Raw genomic sequence first — 23,781 nt, 5'->3', positions numbered from 1 at the left:
GGGCAGATTAGGGGTTAATAAATATAATGTAGGTGGCAGCGGTGTAGGGGGGCAGATTAGGGGTCAATAAATATAATGTAGGTGGCGGCGGTGTGGGGGGCAGATTAGGGGTTAATACGTATAATGTAGGTGGCAGCAGTGTAGGGGGCGGAAGATTAGGGGTTAATAAGTATAATGTAGATGGCAGTGGGCTCCGGGAGCAGCGGTTTAGGGGTTAAACACTTTATTTAGTTGCGGCGGGGTCCGTGAGCGGCAATTTAAGGGTTAATACATTTATTAGAGTTGCGGTGTGCTCCGGGAGCGGCGGTATAGGGGGTAAAACAGTATAGTATAGTGTGGGTGTTTAGTGACAGGGTACCAATATAGCTGGGAAAAAGCCGAAGAGCAGCGAGATCAATGACTGTTAGTTAACAACAGTCCGCTGCTCTTCACACTGTACTTGGTGCACGGCTTTTTGACATCTTTTTTGGTAATTTTGGAGAACGTATTCAGGTCCGCGGCAGCGATGTTAGGCGAACTTAGGCGTGTGTATTGTTGCCGTCGAATGCAAGTAAGTTGACAGCTTGATAAGTAGATGCCATAGTCCCTAATCAGCATAAATAAATATTATAATTTATAATATGATGGGTTTTTTTTCTAATTACCTTTCACATATTTCTTTAGGTCCAAACTGGGGACATCTAAGTCTAAATATTCCATGTCCCGTTTCGTAGATGGTGTGTCGTGCACAAATTCTAAATGGCGTGAAGTATCTTCATTTCCTTCAGACTCATTGGAAGGTAAATTTTGTGCATTATGGTTGTCTTTTTTTATCAATAAATAAAAATGAATCTTATAATTTCTGACCAATTTGTAACAACACAGAAATATTGAAATTTACATTATAAGTAATCATCTTGTTTACTTCATTCTAGTTTATTGGTCAATGGTGCCATGTTTTTCAAATGCTTGTTACTGTGGAATAGCTCAACAATTTTGTCTCAGTACATTTTGAGATTTTTAGATGCCGGTAATTTATATTTAACAATAATAATATATGTGAAATTTTAGCCAAAGCTACAATACAAATTAAAGGGAAAGTAAACTCCTTTCGATTTTATATAAAACTAGGCGATAAGCCTGCCCAGAGGGCAGTCTATTTTTAAAAAAAATACAAACCCCCAAGCTAATGTTACAAAAATAAAAAAATTTAAATTACTGAAAAAAATAAACAAAGCTATCCAAAATAAAAATTTAAACCTAAACTAATACCCCTATAAAAATAAAAATCTCCCCAATATAAAAACACCCCCTAATCTATCAATAATCTTCTAATAGCCCTTAAAAGTGCCTTTTGTAGGGCATTGCCCTAAAGAAATCGGCTCTTTTACATATAAGAATTGCAAAGTACCCCCTAACAGTAAAACCCCCCACCCAACCGACCAACCCCCCCCCAAAATAAAAAAAAAACTAAGTCTAAAAAAAACCTAAGCTACCCATTGCCCCTAAAGGGGTATTTGTATGGGCATTCAGCTCTTTTACTGCCCTTAAATGGGCATTCAGCTCTTTTTCAATTGCCCAAATCCCCCCCCCCCAACACTAAGCCCCAAATAGGCACTTACAGTTCCTGAAGTCTGGCGGAGGTCTTCTTTCAGGCGGCTCCATCATCTTCATCCACAGGGGGGTTCCTAGATGTGGCGATCCTCGGCGGCCTAGAGGTTCCTCTCCATGCGATCGTCCACTGTACACTGAAGATTAAATGCAAGGTACCCCATATTTATTGGGGTACCTTAGATTTATATTGGCTGACACTTTCACATCAGCCAATAGGATGAGAGCAAGTGAAATCTTATTGGCTGGTGAACAGCCAATAATATTTCAGTTGCTATCATCCTATTGGCTGTTCACCAGCCAATAAGATTTCACTTGCTCTCATCTTATTGGCTGATGTGAAAATGTCAGCCAATAGGAATGCAAAGTACCCCAATAAATATGGGATACCTTGCATTTAATCTTCAGTGTGCGGTGGACAATCGCATGAAGAGGAGCCTCCACGCTGCCAGAAACCGCCCCCTAGGACTGTCACATCTGGGAACACTGCTCAGCATCTCCGCTTTGCGCCGCCTTCGCTGTGGATGAAGATGATGGACCTGCCTGGAAGAAGACCTTCTCCGCCGGACTTCAAAAACCGTGAGTACCTATTTGGGGCTTAGTATTAGGGTTTTTTATTTTTAAGATTAGAGATTTGGGCAATTGAAAAAGAGCTGAATGCCCTTTTAAGGGCTGTAAAAGAGCTGAATGCCCTTTTAAGGGCAATGCCCATACAAATTCCCCTTTAGGGGCAATGGGTAGTTAAGGTTTTTTTAGTGCTAGGTTTTTTTATTTTGGGGGTTTTGTGGGTGGGGGGGTTTTACTGTTAGGGGGCGACATGCTTTATTTTTTTTGTAAAAGAGCTGATTTCTTTAGGGCAATGCCCTACAAAAAGCCCTTTAAGGGCTATTGGTAGTTTATTCTTAGATTAGGGGGTGTTTTCATTTTGGGGGGCTTTTTTATTTTCATAGGGATTAGGTTTAATTTTTTTATTTTGGATAATGTGGATTATTATTTTGTGTAATGTTAGCCTTTTTTATTTTCTGTAATTTTAGATTAGTTTAAACTTAGTTTTCTTTATTTTTAAAGTAATGTTAGGTTTTTTATTTTAATTGTAATTTAGGATTATTTTAATTTATGTAATGGTGTTAAATTAGAGGGTTTAGTGATTAGTTATTTGCATTGTGGGACTTGGCAGTTTAGGGGTTAATAGTTTTATTTTGTTATTTGCTATGTGGATTAATGGCGGTTTAGGGGTTAATAGATTTATTAGGTTAATTAGCGATGTGGGTTAATGGCTGTTTAGGGGTTAATAGATGTATTACGTAGTTTGTGATGTTGGGATTGGCGGATTTAGGGGTTAATAATTTTATTAGGTCGGTTGTTTTTTTTTGTGGTCGGTAATTTTTTTGTAATACTTATTGCGGGCGGTTAGTTTTTTATTTTTAATGCTTATTGCGGGCGGTTAATTTTATTTTTTTAATGCTTATTGCGGGCGGTTAATTTTTTTGTAATACTTATTGCGGGCGGTTAATTTTTTTTTTTTTTAATGCTTATTGCGGGCGGTTAATTTTTTTGTAATACTTATTGCGGGCGGTTAGTTTTTTATTTTTAATGCTTATTGCGGGCGGTTATTTTTTTTTTAATGCCTATTGCGGGCGGTTATTTATTTTTTTTTAATGCCTATTGCGGGCGGTTATTTATTTTTTTAATGCCTATTGCGGGCGGTTAATTTTTTTGTAATACTTATTGCTGGCGGTTAGTTTTTTATTTTTAATGCTTATTGCGGGCGGTTATTTTTTTTTTTAATGCTTATTGCGGGCGGTTAATTTTTTTGTAATACTTATTGCGGGCGGTTATTTTTTTATTTTTAATGCTTATTGAGGGCGTTTTTTTTTTTTTTTTTTTTAATGCTTATTGCGGGAGGTTAATTTTTTTGTAATACTTATTGTGGGCAGTTAGTTTTTTATTTTTAATGCTTATTGCAGGCGGTTAGGTTTTTTTGTAATGTTCTGTTTGCCTTCACTGCATCCCGGTGGATTCCGAAAATGGCAGGGCAGCTTTGCTGCATCCAGGTGAATTATTTTGCCTCGCGCTGCCAACATCCTTTGAGGATGTGTGCGCAACTGGCGACACAATGTGGATTATTATTTTGTGTAATGTTAGCCTTTTTTATTTTCTGTAATTTTAGATTAGTTTAAACTTAGTTTTCTTTATTTTTAAAGTAATGTTAGGTTTTTTATTTTAATTGTAATTTAGGATTATTTTAATTTATGTAATGGTGTTAAATTAGGGCGTTTAGCGATTAGTTATTTGCATTGTGGGACTTGGCAGTTTAGGGGTTAATATATTTATTTTGTTATTTGCTATGTGGATTAATGGCGGTTTAGGGGTTAATAGATTTATTAGGTTAATTAGCGATGTGGGTTAATGGCTGTTTAGGGGTTAATAGATGTATTAGGTAGTTTGTGATGTTGGGGTTGGCGGATTTAGGGGTTAATAATTTTATTATGTTGGTTGTTTTTTTTGTGGTCGGTTATTTTTTTTTTTAATGCTTATTGCGGGTGGTTAGTTTTTTTTTTTTTTTAAATGCTTATTGCAGGCGTTTTTTTTTTTTATGCTTATTGCGGGCGGTTAATTTTTTTGTAATACTTATTGCGGGCGGTTAGTTTTTTTTTTTTAATGCTTATTGCGGGCGGTTAATTTTTTTGTAATACTTATTGCAGGCGGTTAGTTTTTTATTTTTAATGCTTATTGCGGGCGGTTATTTTTTTTTTTTTAATGCTTATTGCGGGAGGTTAATTTTTTTGTAATACTTATTGTGGGCGGTTAGTTTTTTATTTTTAATGCTTATTGCAGGCGGTTAGTTTTTTTTTTTTTAATACTTATTGCGGGCGGTTAGGTTTTTTTGTAATGTTCTGTTTGCCTTCACTGCATCCCGGTGGATTCCGAAAATGGCAGGGCAGCTTTGCTGCATCCAGGTGAATTCTTTTGCCTCGCGCTGTCAACATTCCTTTGAGGATGTGTGCGCAACTGGCGACACTGACAGACGCGTTACAAACGCGATTATAGTATAGATGTTTAGTTATACATAGCCAACTTTGCAATATATTTTATTTATTTATTTTGCCCTCTTTTCATGTAATTTAGATCTGAAAATTGAGGGTTTTCTAATTCACATAACATAAAATGCACACTAGAGACTAATCAAGACTGCTACATATCTTTAATTGTTTTTTGCTGATAACAACTGCAAAACAATATATTAACATTATGACTATGGCTACTCTGGCTGCCTGCAGACTAAAGCCTGGATTGGCTCCTCAAAATAAAGGAATGGTGGGTGGAGTTTGACAATTGAAAAATAGTTGCAGTTAAAATGATATTAATTTGTTTTAAAAACTATCTTTTGATGTTGCAATATTTTGTGTTTGTTATTTTAATACGTATTTATTGGAGCTCATAGTAAAATGTCTTAATCTATCAAAGAGATTTGCAGTTAATTTTTGTATATGGTTTCAGTAGAAACTAATGTCTGCTGAAGATATTTTTTTGTATAGATAGCTTGTTTGTTAACACACTTAACCTGTGTCTGATGGATATGATTTGTCCAAATCTCTATGTAATGTCATTATAAAATGGTTACCTTCTAAGTAGGGTTGGAATTGAACCCCTAACTGATGGACCAAATGCCACAGGGTCTAGTTGCACACAGGTTTGTTATGTTTAAGTCCACAGGTTGAAAACTTAGAAAAGATCCCCAAGAGATATAGAAAACCCATCCCACCTTACTAGAAACTAGCCTTGTCTTTGCCTCCTCTGGAGGTAGGTGAAGAATGAAGGTGCTCCAGATGTTCTTCTGTGAGAGGGTTTCTCAAGCTGAGTTGACGCCTATTTTCCCCTTAGAGTGCTGCTGATTGGCGGAAGGATGTAATGAGAGTATTGGGTATTGGCACAATTATACCTTGTGGGGAAGTTAGTCATAAGTCTGCCACGGGTGTCGCAGGTACCTGTCCTTTGCCTCCTCTGTTGGGTCTTCAGCATATTCATATATCCCCTGCTGTTATGTTTCAGCACTGGTTTGACTTTCTACTGGATTCCATCTTATCTTCCAGTAGCTTAGTGCCTATGGGTAAGTACATTCTTACTTTTTTTTTCCCTTATTCCGGCACTCATATAAGCCTGTTGGGCTATTTAGTTTGTACATCTTTGTACTCTGTAGCCTAGGGACGATATTGGATATATTTATTTCGTGTCGCCTTTTATTAATAAGGATATATTCCCTTTTTATTTGAGTGCTTATTCTTTAAATGTGTTAGCGTGCGTCAGCCTATTGAGTTTGCGCATATGGACTAGTCAGGTTAGCGCACGTTGGCCGTTCGGTGTAGCGCACATGAGTTTTTTGGTGTACAGGTTTTTTGGCATGTTTTTAGGCCATTTAATCTTGCCATTTACGCGCTCATTCCCTTTTTCAGATTGAACACCCTATTAGATTACTTATTGTACATTCGGGTTAGCGCTCTAAGGCCTTGCTATTTTTTGTTAATACTTGTAATGGAGAGGGGAATATAGCCTTATCGTTGTGTTTTTATAAATTTTTTTTGTTTTTCACTAATCTTGGAGCCTTCAGTGTCTGCCCCTGAAACCTCTTTAGAAGCTAACTGATCTGAACACTTTCCTATCAATGTGAAGTGTTTATATTGTAAACATATTGATGTATTGCCTCCTGCTCAGAAGTGGAATCCTTGTTTAAATGTTATTATGCATTCTAAAATTCCTAATGTTGATCTTGTTTCTAAAGATGTCTGCCCTCCTACTGTTTGTTCTACACAGGGGAGTTCTTCCAATTTTTTCTTCAGGGTTCAAGGATTTTGTATGCTTCACTGTATCCGAAATGCTGGCGGCTATTCCTCCTTCAGGTAAGCTCTAAAGGTCAGTTCATGATTTCCCTTCTACTAGCTCTAAGCCTGTATTAGATAATGTTCCAGATCCTGGTTTCAGCTGATTCATCCACAGAGAGTGAGTTATCTGATGATCAAGAGTCTGTTTCTGAGCTATCCTCTTTTTTTGTTTAAAGTGGATCATATTAATTCCCTATTGAAAGAGGTTTTATGTACTTTAGGTTTTCAAGATCCTAAGGTATTTGAAGATAGGTCTGTTAAACACTTGAATTTGATTTTTAAACCTTCTGCTAAGTCTGCAGAGGTTTTGCCTGTTCCTAATGCTGAGATAGTTTCTAAAGATTGGTCTAGCAGCCCTTTTAATACTTCGGCTAGTTTTAAGAAGATGTATCCTTTTCCAGTCTCTAATATTGAGCTTTGAGAGACAGTTCCTAAAGTAGATGTGGCTATTTCTACTTTGGCTAGACTTACTACTATTCCTTTGGAAGACAGTTCTTAATTTAAGAATCCTATGGATAGGAAGGACTGTTCAGCAAGAAGGTTTTCTTTTTAGGCCTGCTGTTAGTGTTGCCTGTGCTGCTGCAGCCTCCTTTTGTTTGGCTGGATAATCTTTCTGAGCAGTTTTAAAATGATTCTGCTAGTAAAGATTTTCTTAACCTTTTGGGTCTGCTGAAATTTGCTAACACTTTCATTTGCTATGCAGTTATTGACATCATAAAGATGCATTCTTCTTTCTTGTGTTCCAAAGACTCCTTTGAAAGCAAAAGCCTTCTTTTCAGTCTGTTGTGGATTTGGAATCCATGGGAGTCATTGTTTCAGTTCCAATTTTTAAACAAAGATTGTGTTTCTATTCAAATCTCTTCATTGTTCCAAAGAAGGAAGGGGCTGTCAAACCATTTTTGGATTTAAAGGCTCTGAACAAGTTTCTCAGAGTTCCTACTTTCAACATGGAAACTATTCAAATTATTTTACCTTTTGTGCAGCAAGGTTTATGTCCCAATAGATTAAAAGGATGCCTATCTTCATGTTCCTAGTCATGATCATTATTAGTTTCGAAGGTTTGCATTCCAAGAAAAACATTTTCAGTTTTTTGCACTACCATTTGGTCTGACTACTGCTCCCAAAGTTTTTTCAAAGGGGCTCTCTCTTGTCAGTGCCCAGGGTATTTCAGTTTTTCCTTACCAGGAACATATCTTGGTACAAGCTCCATCTTTTCATTTAGCAGTATCTCACACCAATAGATGTTTGTTGTTTCTTTAGTAGCATGGTTGGAGAATCAATTTTCCAAAGAGTCCAAAGAGTTCTCTTATTGCCCAATCCAGAGTCACTTTTTTGGGAGTTCAAATAGATTCAGTCTCTAAGAGACTCTCTTTGAACAATCAAAAGAGGTTGAAGCTGATTTCAGCTTTTTCAATTCTTCAGTCTGTTCTGTGTCTTTCAGTAGCTCTTTATATGCAAGTTCTAGACCTAATAATTGCCACATCGGAACCTATTCCGTTTGCTCGGTTTCACATGAGGCAGTTTTGCATGCTCCGGCAATTGTACAGGGATCATGCGCAGCTTTCTCAGAGAATTTGTTTGGACTCCAAAACTAGACAATCTCTGTCTTGAAGGCTGGCTCCTCAGTCTATTATTCAGGGGGCTTTTTTTGTGCGTCCAATCTGGACTGTGATCACAACCGATGCAAGTCTTTCAGGCTAGTGTGCAGTTTGGGGGTCTCATAGAGCACAGGGTGTTTGGTCTCCTTAGGAGGTGAGGTTACCAATAAATGTTTTGGAACTCTCTGTGATTTTCAAGGCTCTTGTTGGAAAGGGAACCTTATCTGTGTTTTCAGTCAGACAGTGTTACAGCAGTAGCACATATCAATCATCATGGGGTAACCCACAGTTCCTTAGGCATGAAGGAAGTTCCTTGAACCATTTCTTGGCCAGAGGACAATTGTTGTCTAATACCTGAATTTTATATTCCAGGGGTGAGCAATTGGGAATCAGAATGGTCCCTCCATCTGGATGTTTTCAATCATATTGTGGATCTTTGGGGTCTCCCAGAGGTAAATTTTATAGCCTCTTGGTTGAACAACAAACTTCCCAGGTATTTTGCGAGGTTAAAAGAGCCTCAGGTGGGCTTTGTGTATGTTCTAGTAGCTTCATGGTCTTTTCATCAAGCTTATGTTTTTCCTCCTCTGGTTCTTCTGCCAAGGGTGATTGCCAGGATCAGACAAGAGGGGTCATCAGTGATATTGATTGCTTGGTCCCACAGGTCTTGGTTTGCGGATCTGGTCTAGATGTCCAGTTATCCACCTTTGCCAATTCCTCAGCGATAAGATCTTTTGTCTCAGGGTCTGTTTTTTCATCAGGATCTCAAATCTCTAATCTTGATGGTATGGAGATTGAATGGTTAGTTCTTAGAGAGAGGTTTTTTTTCAAGTCTGTAATTGACTTTGATACAGGCTCGTAAACCTGTGACTAGAAAGATCTATCATAAGGTTTGGAAGGCCTATATTTTGTGTTTGGATCATGGTTTTTCCTGGCATTCTTTTAGAATTTCTAAGACTTCACAATTTCTGCAGAATGGTTTGGACAAAGTTTATCCGCAAGTTTATAGAGTTCAGATTTCTGCTCTTGTCAGAAACGAGTTACACTAACTCAATCAGCATGACAGAGTGGTCTCCAGCCTTGTCCTTGTCAACACTGACACCTGGATTAACCAGAGAATCACTGACATGTCAGCAGGTCCTTTTGTGGCAGGGCTGAAATGCAGTGGAAAACATAATTGATGCTTACCAGATAAATTCCTTTCCTTCCGGATAGGGAGAGTCCACAGCTTCATTCCTTACTGTTGGGAAATACAACACCTGGTCACCAGGAGGAGGCAAAGACACCCCAGCCAAAGGCTTAAATATCCCTAACACTTCCTCATTACCCCAGTCATTCTGCCGAGGGAACAAAGAAAAGTAGGAGAAATATCAGGTTATAAATGGTGCCAGAAGAATAAGATAAATAATAGGGGGCCGCCCTTAGACAAGAAAAAACAGGCGGGGGCCGTGGACTCTCCCTATCCGGAAGGAAAGGAATTTATCTGGTAAGCATAAATTATGTTTTCCTTCCTAAGATAGGGAGAGTCCACGGCTTCATTCCCTACTGTTGGGAAAACTATACCCAAGCTCCAGAGGACACTGAATTAATAACGGGAGGGAACAAAAAGGAAGAGACTGACCCTATTCTGAGGGCACCACAGCCTGCAAAACTTTTCTCCTGAAAGCTGCTTCAGCCTAAGCAAAAACATCAAACTAGTAAAAATTAGAAAAAAGTATGTAAGGAGGACCAGGTAGCCGCCTTACAAATCTGATCCATAGAGGCCTCGTTCTTAAAGGCCCAAGAGGAAGTTACTACTCTAGTGGAATGAGCCGTTATCCTCTCAGGAGGATGATGTTCCGCTGTCTCGTAAGCTAAGCGGAAGACACTCCTTAACCAAAAAGATAGGGAAGAAAACAATGTGAGGCATTTTGGATGTTTGAATTAAGTAGGTACTATTATTCTGAATGGCATGAATAAAGAATGGGATCTAACTGTTTTGTATGAAAAGAAAATTGATTTTGTTTGGGTTGTATATTCTTATTACATACAGTATGTTCCCTATAAGGATGAAGGATTGATTAACCCATAAAATAGAGGGGATATATATACTGTATATGCATTTGACTATATAGCACTCTCTCTTTGAAATGTTCTTTAAGATTACTCTGCATAGTTAAGGGTTAATAGAAGTGTGTGATGTAATCAGTTGATGGGCGGGCTTATGGGTTCATATGGCCTGAAACATTGTTTTTGTTTTATCTTCCGGTAATAAATTAATTATTTTCTCAAGAAATAGTGAGGCTGCATTTATGATATTTTAAATCTCCTTTCCACCAGCACCTCTTGTCACAAACGATTTTCTTGGAATAAACAGAGCTTCTGCCATCTCTGAATATGAAAATATTTATATAAAGTAATAATCTTACCTCTCAAGCACCTTTTTTTTCCAGTTTGGCTAACATCTCCTCATAGCTTAAATTCTCCATTTTCCTTCTTAGTTTTGTGGTCCTTTTCTGAACTTGTTCTAAGTCTGCAATATCTTTTTTTGAGATTAGGCTCCAGAATTGTACTCCATATTCAACCAGGGATTTATATAGTGACAGAATTATACTTTCCTACCTTGCATCAATGCCTCTTTTAATAGATGCTAGTAATCTTAGACGCCTTAGAAGCCGCTGCCCAGCATTGTGCACCCATCTTTAGTTTATTAACTATAAATACTGCCAAATCCCTTTCCTCCTCTGTTTTGCTAAGTCTAGTCTATTTAAATAATAGGTTGTCTGCTAATTTTTACTTCTAAACTGTAGAACCTTGCATTTTCCAGTATTAAAACACATTTTTTCATTTACCTGCCCAGTCCATTCTTCTATTTTTTGTAGATTCCCTTGTAAAGCAATTTCATCCTGCATTGACCTAATGACCTTACACAACTTTGTATCATCTGTTGCTATTTAATCCTTGCTCCAAGTCATTAACAATACACACACTCATACATACACATATGCACTCACACACACACACATATATATATATATATATATATATATATATACACACACAGTCATACATACAGACACACACACATATACACACATTTTACTCACAAAATACACACATATACATAGTCACCCATGCCCTTGTAGACTCCAGTGCTGTGGGCTATTTCATTGACAGTGCTTTTGTATCAAACCACTACATTCTAGTACTACCTCAGTCCGCTAAACTTGCTATTGAGGCTATTGATGGCAGGCCCCTTTAGCCCACACTTGTTACTCATGTAACTGCTCTGTTACCTATGTCTGTTGGGGCTCTACATTATGAAACTCTCCAGTTTCAGGTGATTACCTCTCTGCATTTTCCAGTTGTTCTGGGTTATCCCTGCTTCAAAAGCACAATCCCAGTCTCTACTGGCGTAGGTCCAAAATATTGTCATGGTCCCCGCAATGTACTTCTACTTGTCTCCAGAAACCAGTCAAAGTCTTGTGCACTTCTTCGTTATCTCGATTGCTAGAGGAGTACTGAGAGTTCCAAGACATTTTTGACAAAGTGCAGGACTGGTACGTTGCCTCCTCAACGGTCTTACGATTGTACCATAGACATGAAATCCAGAGCCATTCCTCCCCAGGGTCGGGTTTACCCTCTGTCTGTTGTGGAGAATAGTTCTATGGAGGAGTATGTTGCCAATGCCCTATCGCGCTGAATGGCTTCTTACTTCGTGAAGAAGACTGGTGAGTGAAGACCTTCTATCTATTATAGGGGTCTTAATTGCCCTACCATTAAAAATGCTTAACCTATTCCGCTCATCACAGAACTCTTTGACTGCCTCAAGTGAGCTACATTTTTTCTAAACTCGATCTGAGAGGAGCTTACAATCTAGAATCAAAGAGGACCACAAATAAAAAACAGAATTTAACACCAGTAGCGGGCATTTGGAATATCTTGTAATGCCCTTTGGCCTATGCAATGCCTATGCAATGCTACTGCTGTTTTCCAGGAATTCATTAAAGGGACATTAAACCCCAAAATTTTCTTTCATGATTCAGATAGAGGATAATTTACTTCTATTATAAAAAATATAAATATAATATTTAATTCTAATGTTATTCTTTCTTGAAGAGATACCTAGGTAGGTAGCGTGCACATGCATGAAGCACTACATGACAGGAAATAGTGCTGCCATCTAGTGCCCCTGCTAATGTAATACATTGTGGAACAACTGCTGCTATATAGTGCTGCAGACACGTGCACACTCTTGAGCTAACATTTCTGCTTTTCCACAAAGGATAACAAGAAAACTAAGAAAATTTGATAATAGAAGTAAATTAGAAAGTTGTTTAAAATGTTATGTTCTATCTAAATCATGAAAGAAAGAAACATTGGGTTTTATGTCCCTTTAATGATGTCCTACGAGACATGTTGCAACAGTGTGTTGTGGTGTACTTAGACAACTTTCTTATACACTCACCCACACTTGAGGCTCATCATTACTTCAGAAACGGCCTGTTTTACAAACTCGAGAAATGTGAGTTCCACCAAACTCAAGTAATCTTCCTAGGTTATGTAATTTCGTTGCAGGGTTCTCTATGGATCCTGACAAGTTATCTGCAGTTCTGCAGTTGCCTCGCCCAGTTGATCTTCGGTCTAGTCAACGTTTTTTGGGCTTCGCCAATTACTATAGAAAGTTTATTAAAAACTTCCTTGGTTAAACCTATCACGGACATGACCCATAAAGAGAATGATCCACTGCATTGGTCACCTACTTCAAATAAGGTCTTTGAGAGTCTTAAGACTGCCTTTACTGCCGCCCAGTTCTGGCTCATCCTAACCCTGCTCTGCCTTTCATTCTAGAGGTCAATGTTTCTGAGACAGGAGTACGCGCCCTCTTGTCTTAACGTCCTACGCCTGAGGGTTCCTTGTATCCGTGTGGTTTCTTTTCTAAGAAATTGTCCCCAGTGGATGCAATTATGAAATTGGCGACAGGGAATTACTGGCATAATTTTAGCATTTAAGGAATGGAGGCACCTTCTTGAAGGTACTAGCGTACCGGTGCTCAACCTCACTGACCACAAGAATCTGACTTACCTATCCAAAGCTAAATGTTTGTCGCCAAGACAGGCCAGATGGGCTCTATTTTTGTCTTGGTTCAATTATGTGGTCTCCTACCTGCCTGGTAGTAAGAATGTTAGGGCTGGTACCCTCTCTTGACAATTTTCACTAAGGAAGAGTCTGTATCCTCTCCAGTTATACCTCCTGACCATATTTTGACCACCATACATACCAATTTGACTTCTTCCTGGGGGAGGATATCCTGGCTGCACAAACCAATGCCCCTCCAGAGAAACCTAGTGTCAATTGCTTTGTACCTGAGAATCTTCGCACCACACTATTGCACACTTACCACTATCTTAAAGCTACAGGTCACCCGGGAAAGAACCAAATGATTTGGTCTGTTACTCAACAATTCTCGTGGCCAAGTCTTCATTCTGATGTTGCTGCATATGTTGCCTCCTGCTCAGTCTGTGTGCAGAATAAGACTCCTCCACGTCTTCCTGTGGGTCTTCTCCAACCTATTGCTAATGGTGACCGTCCTTGGACACATCTTTCCATGCTCCTATAATTAAAACTACTGAATTTATTTAACAATATTATTATTGTCAACCTTCCTATTTCCAATGGCAATACTGTTTTCCTGATGGTTGTTGACCATTTTTTTCTAAAATGTCACATTGCATTACCGCTCAGGAGCTTGCTTCAATATTTTGTCTGGGAGGTCTTCCATTTACGTGGGTTACCCAAGGAGATTATATCAGACCACGGCAGCCAGTTTGTCTCTTGATTTTAATGCTCCTTTTTTTAATGCTCCTTTTGTGCCAAAATGGGAATCCAGCTTTTCTTCTCTTCTGCCTATCACCCTCAATTCAGTGGGGCTTCGGAACGGTCTAACCAAGCTCTGCAACAGTTCCTCTGTTGCTATGTCTCAGATCACCACAATAACTGATTTGACCTGTTACCTTCGGCGGAGTTTGCTCGTAATAGTGCAATCAATGCTTCCTCCCAGTTGTCCCCGTTCATGGCGGACCATGGGTTTCAACCATACTTGTTGCCTGATTTGTTCATGTCTCAGGGTATTCCAGCTTTGGAGGAGCATCTTCGGCAATTCTGTTCCACTTTGGTGCAGATTCAGGATTGCCTTCGTCTGTCAATGCAGGCTAAATGTAGGCATCTACCCACACCTACCTACCAGGTTGGGGAGAGGGTTTGGCTGTCCTCCCACAACTTGAACCTTTGTGTACCTTCCAATAAACTAGCTCCCCGTTATTTAGGGCCTTTTAGAGTACTCCGACGGGTCAATCCGGTTGCCTACACTCTTGACCTTCCTCCTACTATGCGCATCTCCAATGTATTTCACGTCTTCCTCTTGAAAACATTGGTTTGCAATTGGTTCACTACTGTGTTGCCTTATCCCTGTCATATTTCTATTGATAACCATAAGGAATATGAGGTCAGCAGCATTATTGACTCATATGTCCAGAGGTCGCGTACAGTATTTGGTTCACTGGAGGGGTTATGGTCCGGAGGACCGTTCTTGGGTTAACGCTCCCACCCTCCTCTGTGCCTTCCATGCCCTTTACCCTGATAAGCCTTTTGTCCTCTTGCGGGGGAGGGGTTGTTGAGGTGAAGGTACTGTCAGGGTTTCACCTGACTTTGCTTTTTGTTTGCAGCTTTTAGTTATAGCTGCCATTTCACTCACCTTTGTTCTCTCCTTGCCTGAAACAGAGTGTGTAATGCTGCTCACTACACCCAGGCTCCCTCTTTTGGCCAAACTTAAGAACATCATCAGTGAGAGACAGGTTGAAGTCCCAGAATTATGATGTCATCAGTTACTATTTAAAGTGCATCAGTTCATTCTACCCTTGCGTTGTCTCTGACTTCTCTGTGATTTTCTGTGTTCATGATTCTGTTTTTAATCTGGCTTGTTTGACGTCCCTTCTGGTTCCTGATCCCTGCCTTGTTCCTGACTCCGCTGATCTTTGTGTTCCTGACCCTGGCTTGTCTGACTACTCGCTTTGACTCCTGACCTGGCTCGTCTGACTACCAGCTCAGCCTAACTCCCATTACACCTATTCAGAGTGATTAATCCCTAAATGGTTCCACTCTCACTGAGGAGCTCCCTTCACTTAAAGGGACACTGAACCCATTTTTTTTCTTTCATGATTCAGATAGAGCATGAAATTTTAAGCAACGTTATAATTTACTCCTATTATCAACTTTTCTTCATTCTCTTGGTATCTTTATTTAAAATGCAAGAATGTAAGTTTAGATGCCGGCCCATTTTTGGTGAACAACCTGGGTTGTCCTTGCTAATTGGTGGATAAATTCATCCACCAATAAAAAACTGCTGTCCAGAGTACTGAACTCAAAAAAAGCATAGATGCTTTCTTTTTTCAAATAAAGATAGCAAGAGAACAAAGGAAAATTGATAATAGGAGTAAATTAGAAAGTTGCTTAAAATTGCATGCTCTATCTGAATTACAAAACAATTTTTTTGGGTTCAGTGTCCCTTTAAGTTAGCTTTTATGTAAATGTTCTTTACCTGTTTTTTTCAAAGCCTTATAACTATGGAATACAATAACTCATTTGGAGAAATTTTGATATATATATATATTTTTTTTTATAAAGCTTGTACATTTGACTTATTTTCTGAGTTATTTATCTTCAAAGAAGTGGCAGGATTTGTCTGCTAATTTTGATATGTGTCCACCGTAAGCCACAAGATTTTCTTCCAAATTTTCTCATGCACAGTGGAAAATGAAAAAAGTTGTTAAGGTTTACTTTGCTGATGTTAATAATAATATTGTTAAATAAATTCAGTAGTTTTAATTATAGGAGCAGGAAATAGAGTGTCTCATCATGTCATCTGGCTTTTTACATTTGAGGCTTTTGTGTGTGCAATATTTCCAACAGGACAGCCATTTTCAATGGTTTCAAGTTTTCTAACATGTTCCAATGAATTGCAGTGCAAATGATTTGCCAGTTGTACACCTGAAGTCATTGGTTTACAATTTGGCATTGTGATATACATTTTTGTTAGACTTTAACTGTATTTACTGGAATTTTACAAATTTAAAATGTAACAGAACACTGGGAAAGCTAATGCTATGTAAATAATGCACAATGACAGCTATTCTTGTATAGTACAATATACTATTATCAGACAGTGACACTATCTAGTATGTGTTCTAGTGTTTCACTTGAAACTTAATTGGTTCAATAAAAAACATCACTTGCTAATAACACTAGGAAAAAGAGAAAAGGGAAAAACCCCTGATAAAATGGTTTACTTCTCTCCAATGAAAAAAAAAGTCTTTATATCTCTAGTAGAATAACTATCTGCACATTAGTCAAGATGTTTATGTGTTATACTGAGCTTAATCCAGGGTATCACATTTTTCTGAAAAACATATTGTATTACACAAAAAAAGAAAAAAAAAGAAAAATTAAAACATTCCTTCATGAAATGTTATAGTTTTAATCTGCCTGCAAAATGGATGCTATGGAATGTCCAGGTTGCTATACTTGGTACTTTTTAACTGCATTTTTAGACTCTATCTCTCTCTCTGTCTCTCTCGGTCTCTCTCTCTGTCTCTGTCTGTCTCTCTGTCTCTCTCTCTCTCCACACACATACACGCTGGCAAAAGTGAGACACTTTTGGAACTATTATTAATGTTAGTGGGAGAACATAAGATGAAAGCTTTCTTCCATATATTTATCAGATGGATAGGACTACCAGATATAATGGTGTTACATGTTTGTTAAAATTTGTACCACACATTTAAAATTAGGGGGAGGCAAAAAGTGAGTTTAAAATCCTCCACTATGCACAAAATATAGAGAAAATAACTCATTGTGTAGTTCATTAACAAATCTAGACAGGTCAGAAGGCTTGTTTTTCCCACAGAAAACCTCTGAGTTACATTGTTACCAATGCAGCAAAGGATTCTGGATAAGATATGCAAATGAGGTTCACAATGACAGACTTTTTTACTTCAAGTCTGCTTTAACGCAGACTCCCTTTACACCAAAGCATCGCTGTTCACACAGCTTATTTATAAGTTTAGCTAGGGTTAGTGCAGTGATTCAGAACCATCCCAGGACAACCTGCTTCGTGGTGTTTGCCACTCATCAGCTGGGATAAGGTTTGAATCACTGCTGGGTGAAGTTGATTTCTGGGCAAAATACAACACAATTTGTAGAAATATTAGAATCAGTTTATCTTCTATTTTTTTTTCAAGTCTAACATTGCTCTTTATTTTTCATTTGACGTTTTGTGTGTGTGTCTATATATATATATATATATATATATATATATATACAGTATATATATATATATATAAACTTCAAATAAAGAAGAGGCACTCACAGGACTTAATATTTATTAATTTCTTTCATGTAATTGGCAAGAGTCCATGAGCTAGTGACGTATGGGATATACAATCCTACCAGGAGGGGCAACGTTTCCCAAACCTCAAAATGCCTATAAATACACCCCTAACCACACCCACAATTCAGTTTTACAAACTTTTCCTCCTATGGAGGTGGTGAAGTAAGTTTGTGCTAAGATTTCTACGTTGATATGCGCTTCTCAGCATTTTTGAAGCCCGTTTCAGAGTACAGTGAATGTCGGAGGGATGTGGAGTATCACCTATTGAATGCAATGGTTTTCCTCACGGGGATCTATTTCATAGGTTCTCTGTTATCGGTCCTAGAGATTCATCTCCTACCTCCCTTTTCAGATCGACGATATACTCTCATATTCCATTACCTCTACTGATAACTGCTTCAGTACTGGTTTGGCTATCTGCTATATGTGGATGGATGTCTTCAGGTAAGTATGTTTTTATTACTTAAGACACTCTTAGCTATGGTTTGGCACTTTATGTATTTATATAAAGTTTTAAATATATGTATTGTACTTATTTTTGCCATGATTCAGGTTTTAGCATATTTCCTTTTGCAGACTGTCAGTTTCATATCTGGGAAATGCATTTTTTAGAAATGTATTTATTACCTGGGGTGTAGTCTTTTTTCAATTGACTGTCATTTTTCAAATTCGCGGCAGAATTAGGCTCAGGAGGGCGCAAAATGCTAAGTTTTTTTTGGCGCAAAGTTACGTTCGTTGACGCAAATTCGTCATTTCCGGCGTCTTAGTTGACGCCGGGTCCTTTCACAAGGTTGCGTCATCTATGACACTAGTGTGTCGTTTCCGGACGTTTTTGGCGCCCAAAAATATTTTTCTGTTTGTTGTGTGTCATACTTGGCGCCAAATATTTTCATTATTTTAGACCCCATTCCTATTTGCCTCTTGACTTTTTCTATGTCAGAAGGCTATTTTTTTTGCATTTTTTCCCATTCCTGAAACTGCCATATAAGGAAATTGATAATTTTGCTTTATATGTTGTTTTTTTTTCTCTTACATTTGCAAGATGTCTCAATCTGATCCTGTCTCAGAATTCACTGTTGGATCCCTGCTGCCTGATAACAGTTCTACCAAAGCTAAGTGCATTTGTTGTAAACTTGTGGAGATTATACCTCCAGCTGTGGTTTGTAATAGTTGTCATGATAAACTTTTACATGCAGAAAATGTATCCATCAGTAGTAGTTCATTACCTGTTGCTGTTCCCTCAACATTTAATGCACAAGATATACCTGTAAATTTAAAATAATTTATTTCTGATTCTATTCAGAAGGCTTTGTCTGCCATTCCGCCTTCTAATAAACGTAAAAGGTCTTTTAAAACTTCTCATAAGGTTGATGAAATTTCAAATGACCAGCAACATACTGAATTATCCTTCTCTGATGAGGATCTATCTGATTCAGAAGATCCTGCCTCAGATATTGACATTGATAAATCATCTTATTTATTTAAATTGGAGTATATTCGTTTTTTGTTAAAAGAAGTGTTGATTACATTGGATATGGAGGAAACTAGTCCTCTTGATATTAAAACTAGTAAATGTTTGCATTCTGTTTATAAACCTCCTGTGGTTATTCCAGAGGTTTTTCCAGTTCCTGATGCTATTTCTAAGGAATGGAATAAGCCTGGTACGTCTTTTTTTTTTAACAATAGCTTTTTTATTGGTTTTACAGTAGTAAACATTACAGTAAAATAGGACATAAGCATAATTTCACAAACATTGAGTCATGTTTACAGAGAACTGAGAAGACTTCCACTTCCCTCATATATAATAAACTAAGTCCACTATTTCTGTATGGCTGAATAATCAACCAGAGGTGGTTCTAAATATGTATCAATTCAAGAGTTCTCACCTTTCGGGGCTCGTTGAAACCCATAGCGAAGACTTATGTCTCCTCTGATTTACCCCAAAAGGGTGGTAAAGTTAAGCATGCCCACACTTCGTGGTAGGTAGTGTAAAGTCTCTGTATGCTGTAGTTTCACATCTTAAAACCTACTAACATTGTAAAACCAAAATTTAGCATATCAATAAATGGTAAACAATAATAGAAAGGAGAGGAGAAATGAGAAGAGAGGGGGTGGGGGGTTAATGAAGAGACAACTCTGGATTTGGGGTGCATAGTTAGGCTTTGTTAACCTCTATTTCTGTGCCTGTATCCATTAAGCCCTGGGAATATGTAAATCTTGTGGGTAGTTTTATTTTCCAATATATCTGCTAAATCGCACAATATGTTAGGATTTTACTATTTTGGGGTGATAGAGTCCCAGTAAAACCTGAGATCTGCATAAAATGCAGACTTGTTTCTTTTGTAGTAGCCATATTCCTCACATGAGAGCATCTCGTCTGTTTTTTTTATCCATTGTTCTGGTGTTGGTGTTGATGGTGACTTCCAGTGTAAGGCAATAAGGGTTTTCGCACAATTAAGGCCTATGCGTATCAATGTCTTTCTAATTATGCATTTAAGTGGCGGGGTCTCATTTAAGAGGACTAGCTTAGGGTTTAGGGAAAAGTCTGCCTCAGCTAATTTTTTCAAGGTATACTCTACACCATGCCAAAAGGGGTCCAGTTTTTGGCATGTCCACCACATGTGTAACATGGTGCCCTGCCCATTGCACCCTCTCCAGCAAAATGATGAAGCGGCAGGGTAAATGTTATTCAGCCTAGTTGGCGTTAAGTACCAGCGTAGTAAAACTTTATAGTTGAGCTCTATAACTCTGGGGGAAGTGTAGGAGGTACGTGTGTTCTGGAAAATTTGTAACCATTGTGTTGTGTAGTGTCTAGGGTTGTGCCTAGTTCCAGATGCCATTGAGCTGTATATGGGGGGAGTGGGGGGGTCTGTGCTTTTTGTAGTATAACTTTAGCTAGTGATAGCGAGCCCTTAGTGATTTCTTTCATGTAATTGGCAAGTGTCCATGAGCTAGTGACGTATGGGATATACATTCCTACCAGGAGGGGCAAAGTTTCCCAAACTTTAAAATGCCTATAAATACACCCATCACCACACCCACAATTCAGTTTTTACAAACTTTGCCTCCCATGGAGGTGGTGAAGTAAGTTTGTGCTAGATTTCTACGTTGATATGCGCTTCGCAGCAGGCTGAAGCCCGGTTTTCCTCTCAGAGTGCAGTGAATGTCAGAGGGATGTGAAGAGAGTATTACCTATTTGAATACCATGATCTTCCTCTAGGGGATCTATTTCATAGGTTCTCTGTTATCGGTCGTAGAGATTTCTTCTCCTACCTCCCTTTTCAGATCGACGATATACTCTTATATACCATTACCTCTACTGATTCTCGTTTCAGTACTGGTTTGGCTATCTACTATATGTAGATGAGTGTCTTAGGGTAAATAAGTCTTATTTTATTCATGACACTCTAAGCTATGGTTGGGCACTTTATATGTAAAGTTCTAAATATATGTTTTAAACTTATATTTGCCATGATTCAGGATAATCAGTATTCCTTCTTTCAGACTGTCAGTTTCATTTTTTTGGGAAAATGCATATGAATAAATATTTTTCTTACCTTAAAAATGTCAATTTGACTTTTTTTCTAAATTGCGGGCTGTTAGGCTCGTGGGTGCAGAAAATGCTTCAATTTATTGCGTCATTTTTGGCGCAAGACTTTTTTGGCGCAAAAATTTTGTCATTTCCGGCGTTATAGTTGACGCCGGAAGTTTTCACGTAGTTGCGTCATTTTTTGACGCATGTGTGTTACAGACGTTTTTTTGGCGCCAAAAATGTGGGCGTCATTCTTGGCGCCAGTTTTTTTCACATTATTTCAGTCTCACTTTTTTGTTGCTTCTGGTTGCTAGAGGTTTGTTTGTTTTGCATTTTTTCCCATTTCTGAAACTGTCATTTAAGGAATTTGATAATTTTGCTTTATATGTTTTTTTTCTATTACATATTGCAAGATGTCACTACCTGACCCTGGATCAGAATCTACTTCTGGAAAGACACTGCCTGATGTTGGTTCTACCAAAGCTAAGTGCATTTGTTGTAAACTTTTGGTAACTGTTCCTCCGGCTGTAGTTTATGTTAGTTGTCATGATAAACGCTGATAATGTTTCCATTAGTAATAATCCATTACCTGTTGTTGTTCCTTCAACATCTAATGTTCAGGATGTTCCTGTTAATGTAAGAGAATTTGTTTCTAATTCTATTCGGAAGGCTCTGTCTGTTATTCCTCCTTCTAGTAAACGTAAAAGGTCTTTTAAAACTTCTCATATTTCAGATGAATTTTTAAATCTATTTATCTATTTATCTATTTCTGATGAGGATCTATCTGGTTCAGAAGATTCTGCCTCAGATATTGACACTGATAAATCTTCATATTTCTTTAAGATGGAGTTTATTCGTTCTTTACTTAAAGAAGTGTTGATTGCATTAGATATGGAGGAGTCTAGTCCTCTTGATATTAAAACTAATAAGCGTTTAAATTCAGTTTTTAAACCCCATGTAGTTATTCCAGAAGTTTTTCCAGTTCCTGATGCTATTTCAGAAGTAATTTCTAGGGAATGGAATAGTCTGGGTACTTCATTTACTCCTTCTCCAAGGTTTAAAAAAATTGTACCCTTTGCCATCTGATAGATTAGAGTTTTGGGAAAAAATCCCCAAGGTTGATGGGGCTATCTCTACTCTTGCTAAACGTACTACTATTCCTATTGCAGATAGTACTTCTTTTAAGGATCCTTTAGATAGGAAGCTTGAATCCTTTCTAAGGAAGGCTTATTTATGTTCAGGTAATCTTCTTAGACCTGCTATTTCTTTGGCTGATGTTGCTGCAGCTTCCACTTTCTGGTTGGAGGCTTTAGCGCAACAAGTATCAGACCATAATGCTTATAGCATTGTTAAACTACTTCAACATGCTAATAACTTTGTTTGTGATGCCATTTTTGATATAATTAGAATTGATGTCAGGTATATGTCTTTAGCTATTTTAGCTAGAAGTGCTTTATGGCTTAAGTCTTGGAATGCAGATATGACTTCTAAGTCAACGTTGCTTTGTCTTTCTTTCCAAGGTAATAAATTATTTGGTTCACAGTTGGATTCAATAATTTCAACTGTTACTGAGGGGAAGGGAGCCTTTTTGTCTCAGGACAAAAAATCTAAAGGTAAATATAGGGCTGTTAATCGTTTTCGTTCCTTTCGTCAGAATAAGGAACAGAAGCCTGACCCTTCCCCTAAAGGAACAGTTTCTGTTTGGAAACCTTCTCCAGTCTGGAATAAATCCAAGCCTTTTAGAAAGTCAAAACCAGCTCCTAAATCCGCATGAAGGTGCGGCCCTTATTCCAGCACAGCTGGTAGGGGGCAGGTTACGATTTTTCAAAGATGTTTGGATCAATTCGATTCACAGTCTTTGGATTCAGAACATTGTTTCACAAGGGTACAGAATAGGTTTCAAGGTAAGACCGCCTGTGAGAAGATTTTTTTCTCTCACGCATTCCAGTAAACCCAGTAAAGGCTTGGGCGTTTCTGAAATGTGTTTCAGACCTAGAGTCGGCTGGGGTAATTGTGCCAGTTCCAGTACTGGAACGGGGTCTGGGGTTTTATTCAAATCTGTTCATTGTACCAAAGAAGGAGAATTCCTTCAGACCGGTTCTGGATCTAAAAATATTGAATCGTTATGTAAGGATACCAACTTTCAAAATGGTTACTATATGGACTATTCTGCCTTTTGTTCAGCAAGGGCATTATATGTCTACAATAGACTTACAGGATGCATATCTTCATATTCCAATTCATCCAGATCACTATCAGTTCCTGAGATTCTCTTTTCTAGACAAGCATTACCAGTTTGTTGCTCTTCCGTTTGGCCTAGCAACATCTCCAAGGATCTTTTCAAAGGTTCTCGGTGCCCTTCTCTCTGTAATCAGAGAACAGGGTATTGCTGTATTTCCTTATTTGGACGATATCTTGGTACTTGCTCAGTCTTTACATTCTGCAGAATCTCACACAAATCAACTTGTGTTGTTTCTTCAAAGACATGGTTGGAGGATCAATTTACCAAAGAGTTCCTTGATTCCTCAGACAAGGGTAACCTTTTTGGGTTTCCAAATAGATTCAGTGTCCATGACTTTATCTCTAACAGAAAAGAGACGTCTGAAATTGGTTTTAGCTTGTCAAAACCTTCAGTCTCAATCGTTCCCTTCGGTAGCTTTGTGCATGGAAATTCTAGGTATCATGACTGCTGCATCGGACGCGATCCCTTTTGCTTGTTTTCACATGAGACCTCTCCAGCTTTGTATGCTGAACCAATGG

General features: G+C 38.2%; 1 protein-coding gene across 1 annotated transcript in view; it reads left to right on the top strand.

Annotated features, from left to right (window-relative positions):
* The window catches only part of TPPP (tubulin polymerization promoting protein), a 156,786-nt gene that overhangs the window by 2,348 nt on the left and 130,657 nt on the right, over nt 1-23,781 (top strand). The window contains exon 2 of the mRNA XM_053714346.1: nt 664-779. Coding sequence (XP_053570321.1) covers nt 698-779 — 82 coding nt within the window. The 5' untranslated portion in view covers nt 664-697. The remainder of the gene's footprint in view (nt 1-663; nt 780-23,781) is intronic.

This window comes from Bombina bombina, chromosome 5, assembly GCF_027579735.1.
Source record: "Bombina bombina isolate aBomBom1 chromosome 5, aBomBom1.pri, whole genome shotgun sequence".
Lineage (NCBI taxonomy): Eukaryota > Metazoa > Chordata > Amphibia > Anura > Bombinatoridae > Bombina > Bombina bombina.
Note: the sequence above shows the minus strand (reverse complement) of the source record. Positions and strands in the feature narration are given on the sequence as shown.